Source organism: Rhea pennata, chromosome 6 (genome assembly GCF_028389875.1).
Source record: "Rhea pennata isolate bPtePen1 chromosome 6, bPtePen1.pri, whole genome shotgun sequence".
Classification (NCBI taxonomy): domain Eukaryota; kingdom Metazoa; phylum Chordata; class Aves; order Rheiformes; family Rheidae; genus Rhea; species Rhea pennata.
In genome coordinates, this window is record NC_084668.1 from 25,423,046 (window position 1) to 25,441,249 (window position 18,204).

An 18,204-nucleotide genomic window follows, 5' to 3' on the forward strand; every position below is an offset into this window, starting at 1 on the left:
GTTAATTTATTGTTTATATTTCAGGTCACTGCCTACATGAGATATTTGCACTCAGGGAAGGAATTTTTAGGCGAATTCCTGATATAGTTGTCTGGCCTGGTAAGCTTTAATTCCCCACCCCGCCCTTCTGATGTTGGATGTTGTTTCCCAAACTATGCTTTCTTGTCCTGGGGAAACTGTCTCTTCATTCATTGATTTTTTTTTTTTTTTTTTTAATGTGTTTACTGAAGCTGAAGTGAAGGAGTTTTCCTGAGTGGTAACCATGATCATTTAACATCTGGGTTACTGGTTGTGCCTGGGAAATCTCAACACCTCTTATCACCATGGGGAAGTCAAATTCATTGTTTAAATGTAGTTGAAGTTTTGTGGATAGATGATTAGAACGCGTTCTAAAAAAGTGAATACGACCAGTAGCTCTACTCTTGAAAATTAATGTCAGCCAGAATGAAAAAGATATTTTCTTCAGGTCTCAGAAGAGACTTTTCTCACTTAAAATAGACTGAATAACCTACTTTAAAGAAGCTTTGAACTTAATTTAGTCTCCAAGGAATCCAGCTGGAATGTTTGCTAGGAAGTCTCAGTCCATAAGACGACCAGCAAACCAAGGCTATGATTTCTTAAAAGTAGGATTATTTAGGTCTGAATTCCACTCTGGAGCTCTGATACTTTTGAGCCTGGCCTGTATTTATTACCTAACTGCCTTTGAAATATCTTCCTTGTGATGTCTGAAAGGGTGCTCCTACTCATTCATACTGCTGTATTTAAACAAAAAGAATAGACATAAATCCTGTTTGTAACTTCTTTGTGTGTGTTCTTTTTCTTTTTTCTTTTTTTTTTTCTCCAGTTTGCCATGAAGATGTAGTTAAAATTGTGGAGTTAGCCTGTAAGCACAGTGTCTGCATAATACCATTTGGTGGTAAGTATTATCAAATCTCAGTCTGTTCAACATCGCTAGTTAACATACTTGAATTCCATTTTGATGTGTAGGGGTAATAAATTTTACCTCTAATTCGAAAACTAGAGCTGTTCGTGATATTTTAAGTGCTGTCTTGAATGTTGAGTGATCTTGCTATATTAACAGCTGTTGTGTTCAGTTTAGCAGAAGTCAATAAAAATGCATAAGGAACTTCAGTATTGCATGTGTAAGAGTAGTGGTTGAGATTGAAAACTCTCTCTGTAGCTCTGTAACTTGGAAGCCTCCTAGGAAATATTAAACAGATTCAAATATTTCTGCTAGAGATCTCATGTTTTTGGATGCTCTACTTGCACTCTGCGTCCACAAGCATGTGTAAATTAGTTTGTTCGTGGTTGGGGCGCTGTGTACCATTGAGGCTCATGGGTCCAGGGAGTTAGAATGGTCAGGCACTATTCTGCAGAATCATTAACCATAATTCTAATTTCATTTTGGACTGCTGGACATTAGAGTTAGAGCAGAGGCTCCTCTAGTAAGCATTTTGCAGGAAAGGTTCCTATTTTCAAAGGCTATTTCTTTGACTGTATAATCTGGTGCCTTCTCAGTCTGGAAGATTTCTAAAGGACTTTAATAGTGGAATTTTTTTCTTCTAAGCCTGCTGATATAGTTTTGACTTAGAGCTCAAGGAATAAAGGATGTTAGTTTTCATGAGTTTGTTCTGAAAAGCTTTATCTCACAAACTTTTCTGTGGGTTAAGTTTGCGCATGCTTTATTTCATACCATCTGTATAGACTTTTGGGAGGACACTTACTGTTTGACAAAAAGCATCTTTACTTAATCTGCTCCATTAGTCTGGTATTGTGCCTCCTTAAAATATTATCATCCTTGTCAGATACGTTTGGAGAGCTGTGTATGACTGCTACAACTTACCTTTGGCACCAGTGAATGAGTACAGTAAAAAGCAGTGATGCTGACTAGCTCTTGTTCACTGACCAAGGTACAGGAGAATCTTCAAATTTTGTCCAAGTCTTGCATTGAATTATGATCTACTTCTGAAGTTGTTACCTAAGGGGCTGAGGGGTATTTAGGGAAAATACTTTCTTTTCTATTATGAGAAACAAAAGTGACTGGTGATACTGCTTTTGGAGTGTGTTTGATGCTTGGCACTGTCTCTGCCCTTGCTACTGCTGGAAAGGGATTCTTGTGGTAGTTTACTGGGATTCTATTTACTGGGGTTCTCTTTAGTGTTCCTGTCTCTTCTTCCCCCTATGACTTTGAGAAGCCAGAGGATTCTCAGAGGCTTTTCTGTAATATATTATAAAGGTGCATTAGAAACCTCTAAAGAGATTTGCCGTCTGTTTTTTGTTCATCTGTTTTTGTAATTACACCCTTTCAGTTCCTTACTTGATTTAAGGTAAATACTGCATTCCTATGTTAAGTAGACTACTTCAGCCAGCTTTCCAGATAGAAGCATAATATCTTTGTATTTCTGTCAAAAGGTATTTAGAAACAATAACTTTCTTGAATGGCTTTGATATTGTTCATCCTTCCCTATTTTAAAATTCTGTTCTGGACTTTACTGTGAGCAGCTGAGATGATTTGGTTAATGGTTCTGTTACCAAGTGCTTTGAAAGCACTCAGTCAGTTTAAATGTTGCCCTGCTTCCATGAGACTCTCGATTTGGTAACATGGACAGCTGTAAAGTACTAGTCATGAGCCTCAGGTAAACAGTTGATTTCAGTGATCTTCAAGTTCAATATGAGAATGAAAGTAGAAAGAACAGGGTACTCGTAAAATTCCTGGGTAACTTTTATTAAACAACAATGTGTTTTTCCATATTTTCAGGAGGAACGAGTGTTTCTAGTGCTCTTGAATGTCCTGAGGAGGAAAAAAGAACAATTGTCTCCTTGGACACATCGCAAATGGTATGTAGAGCTTCCAGGGGTGGTGGTGGTGGTGCAATTATTATGATATCTGTACCATGCATGATTTATTTTCCTTTACTTCAAGTGGTGTTTGGCTGATACTAGCCGTATACTACTTCATATGACCTGTGTACTTTTAAAATTCAAAATATATACCGTTAAGCCTGGTCATAGTAGTTTTACCTCAGTAAAAGAGGAAGCTGCGATTCTTCATACTGTTGTGTGATAGAAAGTGATATCCAAGGTTAAATGAAAGCCTAAGAGGAAGTTATTTACTGTAAATTTCACTGACTTTTTTGCAGACTAGAAAAAAAAAATACTTGAACAGTGAAGGATGAGATGATCTAAGGTCTGTAACTCCACTTAGACTTAACTTAGCAAAGACTAGATTTTTTTTTTTTTTTTGTAGATAGTATCTTAAGAAAATGAAATTCACGGCTTTCTGGCATTCTAGAAATGAAGTTTTTATAGTTCTTAATATCAATTTTCTGTTTTCAGCTTTCCATTATGAAGAGTTCTTTATGTGGTTGCATGGTAGAGATGCTTCAGCAATGGCTCTGTATTCTTAATGTAAAGCTCTACTGTGTGAGCTCCCATGGACTATGAGCTTGTTAACTCATCTAGCCTGAGAGTAAGGCCTGGATTTTGGCTCTCTACCCTGCAATCAGTTAGGTGTGCTGCTTCTTACTCTTGCTACAAAGTGAGCTTTCTTACAAGAGTGGTAGTTACACACTGAAGGAAGCTACTTTACCATTTGACCATCTCTGTGGGAGTGAAATCCAAAGAGTACAATATTGGCAAAGGGTCTCGTTTGAACTTAGTGTGATTCAGTAGTCTGCAACTTTGACTTCTGGCTGGTTTGAGGATGGAGAAAGTGCAGATGACTTACCTAGTAGACAAAAACATGACAGTAGGTAGGTAAGTATTAAGTCAAAAAATAGACCACTGTCTACTAACATGTTTAGAATATCACAGCCAGAGAGCTTCTATAGACATTAGAGTGGAGTGTAAATAAGGAGAGTAGAGCTGAAAAGGTGCATTGTCTGCATTCAAAGCTGAGGGTCTCAGAACAATTAAGATGCCTATTAAGTATCTATTGAAATAGTACAACTTAGCCAGTCATCTTTGATCTTATGGTAGGGTCTGTTACTGTTGTGTTAAACTTTGTGATTTACCTAAGCATGTCACATCGATTAAGATGTTTACATTGCAACCAGAGGTGTTTAAAAGAAGCTTAAAGAGTTGGCTTTGAATAATTAACTAGCCCAACTCTATGAGGAGAGAAAAGTTTTAAATGATAGTTTAGTCTGGACTATAAGATGCCCACATCTTTGTCATTCTGTAAATCAAAGGAAGCTGAAATTAGAGCTGTTCTCCTTCCATGCAATATGAATACATAGTACAGAAATACTTGAAAAACAGAAACTAAACAAAATACTTCTTTGATCTGGTATTGTACTAAGTGTTTTAGAATGACCTTCACTTTTCCTTTCATTTTCATGAAATCTATGTGAATTCTAAGAACAATATGACTTTGAATAGGCAGGTATGCAAATAAGAAAGCTTATGTCTTTGAGTAGGAGAACCAGCAGTCTTCTGCTGCAGCAGACAACTTCTCTAGAAGTAACACAACAGTTCAGAGCATTATTTCCTAATGCTTCTACTATTTATGGCATTTAAATTGTAGGAAATAGAAGCTGTATAGCTAGCGGTGGTAACTACAGAAGGCCTGTATATGGAAACTTGAAGAATGGACAGAGCTGTTTTTGACAGATGAAGCTTGATGCATCTTCTGTCAACAAATCGGGTTATACAGGTTTATGCTCTGCGTCATATCTAAGATGTTTCTGAAAAACTGAAATTGAATTGGAACAACTAACTATACCTATTGAGTCAGTGCATGGATGTTGTGTAGGAGATGGTGCCATGTGCTGGATATACGTGCAGTATTCTGATCCTTCACAGATCTTAATTCCTTGTTGAGACTGAGCCATATTAGCCTCATTAAGGGAACAAACATGTGATGTCAAGTAATATAAATTTAATATTCACACTTTTTTCTTTGCTCCATAACTTGCAAAGAGTTGTTACTATGTTGCCTCTGTCTGTTAATTCATTATGCTGCACTTTCTGACCTCTGTCCTATATCTACCAGATAATAATCCCTTATTAACAGTGAGAACTGGAAGCTGAAGCTTCTGTGACATCCTTAATATTAAGAGAGCTAAACCTGGACTTGCATTTTTCTGCTTCACGTGGATTGTTCTTCTGACAATGATACTTAGTGTAGCGTGTTATTCATACTATTTGCTTTTCCTATTTAGTATAGTATACTAATGGGACAGTGAATGTCCCTATCAAGCAAAATGAAATAATCTTTCTAGGTATCTTAAATTTCTAAAGTATTTGCATACTCTGACATGCTATAGTGTATCTTGCTTCTAATACAGTGTGTCAGCCCTCAAGAGCTGAGGTGGATTATTGGCCAAAGTCTATTAAACCCATGAAATATGTTCAGGAATACTTTTCTTGGTGCACACTTAATGTCCAGATATTTAGATTCAAGCACTTTAAATTGTTTTAACAGTGGAAAAATCACTGTATCATTTAATTTCTTTAAGAACTGTGACTTAATTCCTTCTGGCTTTTCTACATAGCTTCTCTAAGCATTCCCAGGGTAAATTAATGAGTATAAAATTTATATTCACCTATAGTAGTGACTACATAAATTGTAACCTATTGTATAGCTGTTTGAGGGAGCTCATCTTCCACTGCTGTCACAAGTAGAATTGTATTAAATTTTATGAGCAAGTATATTGGTCATAGTGTTATGGAAGCAAGTAAACAAATCTTTAGTACTAATTCTTAATTTCAATTGTTTTCCAACAGAATCGGATTCTCTGGATAGATGAGAAAAACTTAACAGCTTGTGTAGAAGCTGGCATTGTTGGACAAGATTTAGAAAAACAGGTATTTTAAACTTGTTGTCTAGTGTTTTATCATATTATTTTTAAAGTTGCTCTTCATATCTTGTCTAAATCATTAAATTTCTGGTGTATTTTCATGTAGACTCTGGTCTGTAAGCATTACATATATGGTTATGAACTATATTATACTGGATGCTGTATTTGAGATGCATATAAATTAAAACTATTGTTAGCTCTAGCTATAAAACACATATGCAGTAGGCCAGCAATTCATAGGGATGTAACACTGTGCTTCTTGCAGATCTTAGCTATGTCTTTTTTGTGGATATAAGGCAAACTTCACAGGATATTTACAGACCAGGGAAAGTATTAATTATCATTTTATAGTGCATGTTTTAAATATTTTAACCAGAGGCAGAGTTTCATGTAAGGTTGAGTGTATAGCAGGTTTATTACTGTTGATACTACGTAAAGTTCTGTTGAGGGAAGGATGGAGAGTAGTCCAAAACATGGATCCAGTGGAAAAATTAATAATTTCTGAGTGATCTTTAGATGCTTTTAATTGGGGTTATTAGACAAGCCATAGTAGCATCTCAGGGTCTTTCTCAGTATTTCTTTATAATCGAGCAAGCTGCAGGTGTTTGCTAGTCTTCTTCAAACGCACCATTCCATTCATAAAAACTGCTAGACAATTTCTAGGACTTGCCTTATTTGACAGCTGTATGCCATATAGACTTTTTGAAGTGCCTAAATGCACTTTACAAATACGCAAAAATTAAAAAAAAAAATTTTTTTTAAAAAGCTTTTTTTTACCCTCCCCTCCTTATTTTTGAGTATAGAGGAAAGGAGGAAAACTTGTAAGACTCTACCAACAGAGCAATTTATGATGAGAAAGATGGCCTTTCATGTCTCTTATTTGATAAACATCAAACAATAAAAAGGAATTAACCTTTCCAGATCTTTTTCTTCTAAAAGGTAGGAATTAAAATGGAAGTTGTAATCCCTTAATTTGAATGAAATTTTTCTCCTAAGTGGAAGTTCCTGGTATTTCACTACTATTCTATTACTTAAAGTAAGGCACAATATTCCTTTGCCTATTATAGCTCTTACAAGATGAAATAGTGCTGTTGCAGTTCTTCCATTTAAATCCCCTGTTTGATAGGAAGCTAACTTTTTTCCAATCAATTTTTTTTCAATTATGTAAAAGGGTATTGGCTGTCAATTTGTTCAGTGCTGAATATGAACTTGTGTCTGTACAAAGGTTTTAGCATACAGAGTGCCTGACTACCCTAGGAGCTTTGGTGTGACATCCTCAATGAGCAAAGAATGCAGACTGCAGAACAGATCTATCTATTTTAAAATGTGCCTATATACTTAAGGGATTTTTATGCCTATTTGAATTATAGGACTCTTAATGAGTCAGACATGATTAAGACTGGGACTTCTAGTGGTGCTTGTTCTCTCTAGTACAGTCTGTTAGCATAATTGACTAGTATTATAGCTCTTACCAATTTAAACTTCCACTGGAATACAGATGCAAATGAGAATATACATTTGGACACTGCAACAAAGGAAACTGCTTAAAAGATCTTTGATTCAGGTTGTAACTTGCTAGCCTTAAGCTTTGGATTGTAGAGTTGGAGGCTGTGAGTGCACAGAATTTTCACGGAAGAGTGACATCAGTAAGACAGTTAAGTAGGGTAGGATGCTCAACATCGCTGGATTAAAGGTGAGTTCTTGTGAACACATGAAATATGCAGCTAGGAATGGGCAAGGCTTGGAGGGAAGAAATTGGGTTCTGGAGGCTTGAAGATAAAATGGGGAACTGGTATGAGTTCCCACTAGAGCAGCAGTTAGAATGAAAAAGGCTTTCTCAGAAAAGCTTCAGATGCTACAGTGAGCTCTGTTGAAAACCCTCTGAAGTAACTTGTTTTTATGCTAGAACAGAACATGGAATAATAGGTGATAAATAAAGGCTGGAGGTGAAGAAAGGGTGATAAAGATGAAACAATCTTTGCTGTTTTTGTACTGAATGTTATCCATCAAGTTATGGTTCTATAGGGGAAAAACTAGTATGTGCTCATGTATTCTGGATGATCGTGCCGTACTGGCAATCTCTTACGTTTGGAAAGTATGTGGCATAGTCCCTTTTCTATCCTGTAAGTGATCTTGCCACATACAAGGAGTTTGGACCAACTGCACTGTAGGTGTGTAGTCAAATTTTTGAAAGTGTTGTCTTTTGTTGTGCTTGTGCTTATGCCAGTAGTACAAATTGGTAAGTTGTGACTGAAGCAAACTTCTTGCCCTCGTGGGGAATGAGGAGGGTATAGACTTCAACCCTTTCCTGATGTATGACCAATAAGGATCTAAAGTCATCTCTGGTAGGAGAAAGAGCAATGAGCTAGGTGAATCACATTACACAGAAATGACTTTCAGTCACTGAAGTTAGGATCATTTTATACAGCAGAACACAGTTAATGATCTGCATCTATGTTGTGTATTTACATACATATCTCTAACTAGATTGTTACAGTTAGTGCAAACTGATGGTCTCAAATGCACTAATACAATTATTCAGTGTGAGACTGCTGGCTCTCTATTTCTGTGGGACTGTTTCGGTGCTGCAATTCTAAGGGCGTTCAGTAGACCTCAGGTGCTATGCAGATGGCAAAGCTGAACTAATACAGAAAAATAAGGAACAAGTGACTACTTAATGCACAGGAACGCATGCTCTGCATCACAAATAGTTGACAGCATTGCATGCAGGAAGCCCAGCCAGATGGCTGTGTATTAAAACACATCACTCCTTGAGGGAATTAAGTACACATAATTTAGTCACATTTTTCTGCAGACCTGCTGCATATCGTATTAGGATAGAAAAAGACAAAGAGTTTAAGTGCCTTATTTGCAATGCTTGTGTGAAGTTGACAGTTACTTAGTTATTTTTTCCATATGCATTTGCATTGTACTTTCTTACAAACAATAGAGATCTTGGTTTTAAAATGTGGGGGAGAAGTATTATAGGTTGACATACAGCACAGTATAGACAGAAGCAGAATCAATTTGTATTGCACTTAGGTATCAAAGCACGACTCATAAATTTGATTGAATAATGGGGGGGAGGGGTTGTTCAGGATGCTTTTTTTTATATATAAATAAAACCCTAAACTAACATACTGAGCCTTGGAGTACTAAGCAAATCCAGGCTCTGTGTAGAATATAATGTTTCCTTTCTTCAGCTTGCTGAAAGTGGCTTCTGTACAGGCCATGAACCAGATTCTATGGAATTCAGTTCCCTAGGAGGATGGGTGGCAACACGAGCATCAGGCATGAAGAAAAATATCTATGGAAACATTGAAGATCTGGTAAATATTTCTAATGCTTGTTCTAATTCATTCTCTTGATTGCTTGAAGATTTAACTTTTGTAATAACTAATGAAGAGGGGGAAGGGAGGGTGAATTGCATGGCAAGTGATATAGTATTGATGTCAAATTTTGACGGAGATGCTTGTTTGCTTTTTTTTTTTTTTAGTACTGATAATCCATATCACTGATTTAAAAAAAAAAAAAAAAAAAACAAGATTTTTTTTTTGGGGGGGTGCTGTGCTCAGTGGTAATTGTTTCCCTCTCTTGACTCTGCCTTCTTTCACTGTTTGGCTCTCTGTGACTGGTCCTGTCTTAACTTGCAATTAGTCCGTTCTATTCAGGGTGGTTTCAGAATGCACGTGCTGTCTTACCTGTTGTGTGTTCTTGAAGTTGTCTAGTTGGATCAGCTCATTCTGCCAGCAAGCTAGTTCTTTCCACCTTCCCCACCTCACTAAGCTAGTAGTTTTTCAAATCAGCAAGCTGATCTGATTGACCCTGTGGACACGCAGTTGCCAAATGGTTTGCCACCACATAGTATGTGGGAGTCACGAGGAAAGAAGCAAGAAACTGGGAATGACAGTGTTCTGCCCTTAAATCCATTTTAAGCATTAAAATACTGAACCAGGTAGCTTTTAAGCATATTTTTGATTAAAAAAAAATACATTTTGTGTTCTAATGAATAAGTCAAAAGCACATTACTGTTCAGACTTTGCCTTTGCTTTTGGGTTGATCTTCTAGACTGCTTTAATTGTCTAGTAGATTGAAGAACCCTTTCACACCCTGGCACTCTCATTCCTTTCCCTTCCCATGACACACTAAGGCAATTTATCCGTATCACCTCAGGCTTTTTCATCAGCACATAGTTCAAACATTTCTTCTGTATACACACATGACATTTTCCTGTCAGCGAGCTTGGCAGGAACTAAATTGTATTCAGTAGGTGTGACTTGAACAAAATAAACTGCTTGCACTTAAAAGTATCGTCTGTGCGTACTCCTGAAGCGTTATTATGTAGTGTAGTTTTGCTGGTATTAAGAAATGTGAAGCAGAAGGCTTTTCTGTCATGACACCATAACTTCAAGCTAAAACTTAGCTTCTGAAACTGTCATTTGGAGAAAATTATTTGAAAGGTGATCCAGAACTGTTAATGAGTTTCTTAATGTCAAAATGAGAAAGGGGAGGTTTTTACCTTCTGGGAAAACTTAATATCTAGAAATGACCTGTTATATAAGCTGCTGAAAATCCATCATCTTATTACAGAATCAACAGTTCATAAAATGCATGTAACAATCTTGAACAATTCAGAATGGGGTGAAAATTGTTTAGCTACCTGTGCTTGAATATTTGAGAACTGTTGGTGGAAATTTAGTAATTTTGCTGCATTTGAAGGCTTTACTAAAACATATCCTTCCTTTCTATGAAAAAACTCAATGCAATACAAAAAAGATGTATGCTCTGTATTGGATGTTCGTGAATAAAGCTGGGAGCAACAAATCTTGAAAGGAACATTTAAAAAAACAAACAAGTCTTCTAGCCTTACATACGTATTGGGCTTATGGCAAAATTAACATTGATAATTCAGTTCACAACTGTCTTCTCTCTTTCCTCCTTATAGAAATATCTTTCTGTGGCAACTGATGTCTGAATCAGACTTGCTTTCTCTATCAAGCAGCAGTTTTAAAGCATAGCTCAAGCAAGAAAGCATGTTCCTTCTGTTTCAAAAATCCCCCTCCCCCCCTTTTTCTTCCCTCTGAAGTATTATATATATCCTGGATTAAAAATCTAGTGTACAAAGAAGGTACTGTTAACATTGAGAGGAACAAAGCAGTTTTAACCACTACTGTCTGTGTGCAGTCAAGTTAATTTCGCTTGGCGGAGACCTGGGAACAATCTGTTGTGTTGGCAAACTATATTGCATTAAAAATAATGGTTGTTAACAGTCTCTGGTAATCCCAAAAGTTCTTGGGGCAACCTACAGAACATTTACAGCCTACAATGCTGAACTATGTCAAGCTTAATATGCATTTTGTGGTAAAAGAGTATTATCGTTAAAAAATCTGTGCTGAATGCTAGGATGTATAGTTATTGTATATTGTTTAAACAGGTGATTCATATAAAAATGGTAACTCCTAGAGGAATAGTAGAAAAAAATTGTCAAGTACCTCGCATGTCAACAGGACCTGACATCCATCACTTCATTATGGGATCTGAAGGTATAAACACAGTAATACCATATAACTGCATCTTAATTCAGCTTCTCTAGTGGCTTTAATTTGAGTGTCCCTAACACTGTGGCTTTCAGCGTGTTTATGGGTGACATTCTGCAGGCATGGATTTCTTGTGTTGTGATAACACATTGAGACTTTAATTAGGGCCATGAAGTTATGCAACTCTGTGATTTAGGGGGTAGCTTGAAAGATTTTTATTATGTAAATTTACAGGGATAAATCATCTAGCAGTTCAGCTTTGAATTTAAGGGACTTCTAACATGTTAGTTTACAACTTCTCGGTAAACAGTTGCCATTAAGTTGGGTAACTTTTGAGAAGCGCATCTTCCAGCACTTTACTGCCTAGTTTTTCCTTTTTTCCTAAAGGAACTCTTGGAGTGGTTACTGAAGTTACAATAAAGATTCGCCCAGTCCCTGAGTACCAGAAGTATGGCTCTGTGGTCTTCCCCAACTTTGAAAGAGGGGTAGCCTGCTTAAGGGAAGTGGCAAAGCAGGTAAATAGAAGCTATGTGTTGACTTGGTGCAAAAACATTGATTCAAGCCTTGTTCTCATTCTAATGCTAAGGGTAGGCTGATGCTCCAGTCTACCTTTTTTGGTAATTGATAAACAAAAATTTGATCATGTGGGAGTCAATAAGTGTATATGGTCTATGAGACTTCACAGAATGATCTAGTTGAGGACTGAGCAGGTTGTACATTTAGACAGGTACTGAGCCAAACTATAGAAGTGCCTTTTGATAACCCTTTTTCAATGGCAGTTACTAATGTATCCCAGCACAGAATTTGGCTTTGTGTCTCCATCAGTGCAGAGTTTTGTCCTCAGGTTCATTCAGGACTATCTATAGAAGGAAACAGTATTTATTTGTATGTTGCAAACTTAATTCCTGTAAAGAACAGCTCTTCAGCATCTCTCTCTGATATGAGTCATTTTATTTTGTGTAACTGCTTGTCAGTATATATCTGATCTTTTCATGTTGCTGAACCTTATGAAATTCTGCTGTGTTGAGTTCTAAAGGACTATGTATTATGTAGCTCTCTGCGTATAAAAGAAGCCTTACCTTTAACAGCATTACACTAGTTGTCTTTCATCACAATTTAGTTTTTGTATGTAGTCACTCTTATGTTCTTGGAACTTTCAAGAAATTTTAGTTATGCTACTGGCTAAACTCAATCCTTCCTGAAAGAAGGAAATGTTAGAAGTCCGTTCTGTTGCCATACTCGGTTTTTCCTTTATTGGTACCTACAGTTAAAAACATCTCATCTTCACTGCAGATTTCTGCCAAGAATGTGAATTATCTTCATTCAGAAGCAAAATCATTACAGAGTGTTCAATGGTTGATAAAAATGGAGGCAGTGACATTTTCAGCCAGCAAAGCTAGGTGAAAGGAGTAGCCTGGGGCATGAGTTGCACCTTCCCATAGGTTGGGATAAGCCTTAGCAGCACTGGCTGTAGATTATGTTGGGTGTAGTTCCAAGCTGGCAAAATTGTACCTTTCTTCAATATTGTTGTTGCTAGGGAAAGCTTTATATGTTTGTTTGTCTTACCCAAAAACTTAAGTGAACCTACCCTAATTTGGCAGATCATGCATGTAAGGACTACTGCTGTATCACTATTCACTGTATGTGAAAACAAATTTGTTTTAGGAAAATTGGAAAAAGGCAGCTTGTTTGAGAAGACACTATCTACCTCTAACACTGTCAAAGATACTGTCTTGATGTAAGGACAGTCTCTAATTATACTCTTCAATCTAAATATCACAGTGATGGGGTGCATATTAGGGCTCTTGTTAGTTTCAATATTCTGTCAAAGGTACTGTCATGTATGTAGAAGACTTTAAAAAAAATAAGACTTTTGTTTTTCTTCAGATATGTCACCTAAAGTTCTTGGTATATTGACGTTCAGTGTTGTCTCAAGCATAGTAGCAGTCTGAGTGTTTGTAATAACCAATGGATTCTTGTCTATTTTGGGAGGTGGGAGGGGAATGTGGGTGCTGCCTCTTCCAAAATAAGTGAAGCACAAAGCTCTGACTTACAGAAAAAAATGAGTATGTTGTGTCAGCATGGAGTTTCTGATGAAAAGAAAAAGAAAAAACACACTTGGTATATGCCAGTTGCTTTTCCATGCTAGAGTTCAATTTAGTGGAGTTCTAATTTATAGCAACTAAATTCAAATGTAAAAAATTATTTTTACACTTGCCACTTGTAACTTGGATAATATTTTTAGATTGCATGGTCTGAACACTGAAAATCAGTATAACAATTATCAGAAAATATGTACATCTAAAACTATTTTATTGGGTTTTCTTGTTAGTATTTTTCAGAAAATTGGGAAAGATGCTTAGTTTTTAAAAACATGTCACAAGCAGAGGGAAATAAGGTTGAAGGTTTTCTTTACTTTCTTTTTGCGGACTTCATAGTAAATCCAGTGGAAAAGTTAAGCTTTAGTAGTTTAGGTCACCTTAACACTTCTGAGTCCCCAAAGCATCCTCACAATATCCCTACCCAGTATACATGGAATAATTTCAACTGTTCTAGTTATGATACACTGGGTGTGTTCTAAAAAAAGCTAGTAGTATTTTGTGTTGTATCTACAAGCATGTATATACTGCTAAACATAAAACCACCTTTATTTGTATGGTGTAGCAGAGCTGAGCTTAAACTGAAAATTCTTGATGCAGTATATTTGAACATACTTTGTGGATGTTGCTCTTCAAGTGAGAAAAAGTTTACAGTTGCCCCTTTTCAATGATGAAAACTAAAATGTTTAGTAGTTATGATCATATGTCTCTGGTAACAAAACTTGCTTTGTTTGTGTTATTTTTAAATGAAAATCTGATTGTCACGCATTTCAGGAAAATTGTGTTCACGATCTTTTTAATTCTTCCCTCATTTGTGCAACTTTGCCCTCAAGAGATGTGCTCCTGCATCAATTCGCCTTGTGGACAATGCACAGTTTCAGTTTGGTAAGTTCATACATCTCTCAAATGAATATCTGTTTCTGATGGCTCTTTATCTATTAGTAGCTTGTTTGTCTTATCTGGCACTTTTTCTTCAAAAGTAGACAAAGAAAGCAATGAACCCCACAAGATCAAGCTCCAGACAGTGCCATAATACATACTGTCTGGAAAAGTCTGTCTTCTCCTCTAGAAGAGCAAGATTGGGTACCACAGTCAGTAATGAACCATACTCTGCATATAGATACATAAGACTTCTGGGACCTTTCCCACTTATCACAATTGTATAAATCAGAGTCTCCTGGGGACTTTGAAATTCTTGAAGTACAATCACTATTTTGCTGTAAAGGATCAGAGCTCGTTGTTGTGTTACAGTACTGAAACGTGTTACTGCTAAAAGCACTTAGGGGAGGTCAGGGGTCAAAAAAGGGAAATTCGGCATGTAGTAGTAACTTGCACCTTATTGCCTTGAAGGTAAGTTGATTGGTTCCTGTAAATTTCATAAAAGCTTCGCAGATGGCTTATAGATTCCTGAGAAGCAATGGTTTATTTTGGAAAAGTGTGTTCTAATTTGGCAATGATTATGCTTTGGTGGGGTGGAGACAAAGACATACTTGTCAAGTGAGCTGTATATTTTTTTTAAAAAAGCCTACAGCTTAATTGTATTTGCATGCACTTATGGTATTTAATTATGTCTGAGCTTCTAAGTATGTAAGTAAAAATCAAGCTACTAGAAAGATTTTAAGCCCAAAGATTTGGTAAAAGTTTGTTCTATTTTTGTACTTAAACAAGTTAAATGTCAGACATGCAGATGATCATATCTGAGCCCATTTTAGGGGCAATGATCAGATTAAAACGTAGGAACTTTGAAAGAAGTATTCTAGTTCAGGATGCTTTTTTTAAGAAGAGTCCTGAAACTAAACTATGTAAAGAGCTAACAGTTTACAGTATATCAAGTTCTTGCTGAGGCTGTAGTATTTAGATTGTGCCCACAAGATAAAAATGTGAAATCTGATCAATCTTGAAAATCTTTATTTTAATAGCATTTGAAAGAGTTGGAATTTATTAAACTGGATTTGGATAAGTCTATAATGAATCTTGACTTTTAAATGGTGTTAATCTGATGGCAGTGAGAAACTTGAACTTTCTTTTTGATCCCAGAATGTTGAGATCTGGGTGTCTTACTTTTTTTTTAAAGCTGAGATCCAGCAAGCCTTGCTGCTTGCTCTGGCCATCTTTTGTGTTGTACTGTTTCTCTCAGACATTGAGAGCAGAAGGCAAATGAGATTTTTTTTTTTTTTTTTTTTACTGGAAATGAGTCTGATCAATTACAAGCTTTAAACTCAATGCCAGTAATAAATTCAATAAATATCAATATTCCACTCTGCAGCTTTGATCTGAGGTTGGTTGGTTGTTGGTTGAGAGAGAATTTTTAGGTTTATTGAGGTATTTAGGAAGTTTTTCTTGTAGCCATTACGTAGGCTTAAATCCTTGTTTTTACAGATTATTGTTTAATAATAAATTCATGTTCTTTCATTACCTTATCTGGTGCTGCTTTTTTTTCTTGTGCATGTTCACTTAAGTGTGTTTCTGCGTATAGAGTCTTTGGGGTTTGCTCTTGTCTGCTCAGTATACAAGGGAGAGTCTTCCCCTTCCTGAAGAAGAGAAGGGTGAAGGGTAATCAGTTATTGAAGTTCATGCTTTATTCGGGAGGAAGTACTTCGAAGTATTTTAGAGGAACTATCACGTAAATGGTGCATAACTTTTTTTATGAATTGGGCTCACAGCACGTAGGCCAGATGCAAGACTGTTAAAATGGAGCAGTTATAGGAGTTCAGAAGTTGCTTGTAACTGAAAACAATGGAACAAATAATAAAAGGCTTTCATCTCAATTAAACCCAGTCCTGAGGCAGAGATGTTAATTTAACAGACTCCAAGACACCATTTATATATCCTGGTAATTGTAGTTCTCTGTATGTGATTAAGGAAGCAATTACTAGTTTTATGTAGAAAATTTTGCACAAGTGACATAACCATTAAAGGAAAAATTGCTTAACTCCTTACTTGTACCATTTTTGGCTGTTGGTTTCAGTAGTTTCGGCATAACTTTAAAAAGGTCACTGGTTTCGCTTAGTTTTATAGAATAAAGACTAATGAAGTGCTCTTTTAAAAAAACTTTACATGTACTGTGTACTTGTGAAGATCTAAACTAGGTCAGCCTTAATTACATCTCTGCATGAACGAGTGTTAAATGGAATATTCATGCAGTTACACACATGCCTTTTAAAAATTAACAAAAACTTCTTCCTAAATCATTTTTCTAAATGAGTGAAAAGTCCCTTCAATTATGGTAATCAAAGTGCTCCAAGTGATTCTTGCAACTTTACGTACCGACTGTTTTCTTTGTTTGCTGGTTGAGCTATGAATTTTGGGATTACTGTTTGCCTAAACACACTTTTTTCCACTTTTGCCGTAGGTCATGCTCTTAAACCACAAGTTGCTTCCATTTTTACATCATTTTTAGATGGACTGAAAAAGTTCTACATCACAAAGGTACCTGTTTTTTGCTTTAATACTGTTTGGAACTTTGCATGCCATTCATAGAGTTAGATTTTTTTTTTTGTTGTGTTGTCTCCAGTGCAGCTGAGTTCATGAGTGTAAATTGTAGGAAATTGCACATCAGTTAATTGGACAGTCTCAAGGTGTTAATCCAAAATAGGATTATCTCTTTGAGCAGTTACTCAGTGAGAGCTATTCTCTCCAGTGACGTATGTAGATAAGATTAAAATGTCTTGTCTAGCAATGAGTAAGTGACAGAGCAAGACTGGAAGCAAAATACATTTTAGAATCCATTGATCATCAGTTAATACTGATGGAATGTGGCTAGCATTTTACAATTTTCTTGTATCTCCCCAGATTTTGTCAAGCTGTAACCTACCTTGTTATTGCACTAAACTAGAATCTTGGAAGAGCCTCAAGAAATTTTTCTTGAATTTCCCATATAGATTGTTCTTTCTTGGAATTCATCCAAGTAGGTACCTGTTTTTAATCCAGAATCAGTAGGTTCAAGAATGATTTCACCTAGGCTTGTATATTAACTAACTTGTCTTGTTACTGAGTTTTCTCTTAAAATACATTTGCTAAAGCGTTCACACAAATACAAGTATTCTAATGTAGAAAACTGTATCACCCCGTATTTGGATACCTGTTGTGTTAGGAGGAGCAGATGGTAAAGATTCCATTCTAATCTGATAGTATTGAGCATCTTCAAAGAGCAGGCATGCTTGAGAGACTTAATGGGTATTCTTGAGCAGATTCTGCTTCTTTCTGTTCTGCCACTTCAGCAGAAAGTGCCATGGACTTTTCTTGCTTGGAAACCATATTAAGTTTAGAGGTGGCCCAGAAAGAATTCTACCTCCCCTCTCCAAGCTGTTGTAACACAAAAATATTCAAAGAAATGAGTGTTTTAGCAATATGATCTTTATCAGGTTTGAAACCATAATCCTAGTAAGCAATATCTACTGCAACAAGCATCACCACTTACCAAGGAAAGTTGTATTATAATTCCAACTCTTCTAGCTCTGCAAAAAGGAAAGAACATTTGGAAAAATATGAAATATGCTATGTAATACTGATGCAGAGAGTCCAAGTTAGTGACTGAGCCTGCTAGGGCTCAGTTCTCTGGAGTATACAAGCAACTCTCACTTAAGTAAAACTCTTAACTGGGAGGGGAGGTGGGAATAGAAAAAGGAACAGTTTTGATGACCCTGAGGTGGCTGCCATTGCCCTGGCAATGGAAGCTGGCCTGGAAGTAAGGTACTTAACTCCATCGTACAGAGGAGTAGTAGGGTCCTTGGGAATTCACAATTACCTTTCTTCTCTGAACTGCTC

The 18,204-nt window shown here is 36.4% G+C and overlaps 1 protein-coding gene across 2 annotated transcripts in view; it reads left to right on the plus strand.

The window, feature by feature from the left end:
* AGPS (alkylglycerone phosphate synthase) overlaps positions 1-18,204 on the plus strand; it is a 92,089-nt gene that overhangs the window by 51,738 nt on the left and 22,147 nt on the right. For both annotated transcript variants that reach the window (XM_062578517.1, XM_062578516.1), the window contains 9 exons: positions 25-99; positions 845-916; positions 2,759-2,838; positions 5,728-5,808; positions 9,005-9,130; positions 11,236-11,344; positions 11,726-11,853; positions 14,271-14,322; positions 16,790-16,866. In XM_062578517.1, the coding sequence (XP_062434501.1) occupies positions 25-99; positions 845-916; positions 2,759-2,838; positions 5,728-5,808; positions 9,005-9,130; positions 11,236-11,344; positions 11,726-11,853; positions 14,271-14,322; positions 16,790-16,866 (800 nt within the window). The remainder of the gene's footprint in view (positions 1-24; positions 100-844; positions 917-2,758; positions 2,839-5,727; positions 5,809-9,004; positions 9,131-11,235; positions 11,345-11,725; positions 11,854-14,270; positions 14,323-16,789; positions 16,867-18,204) is intronic.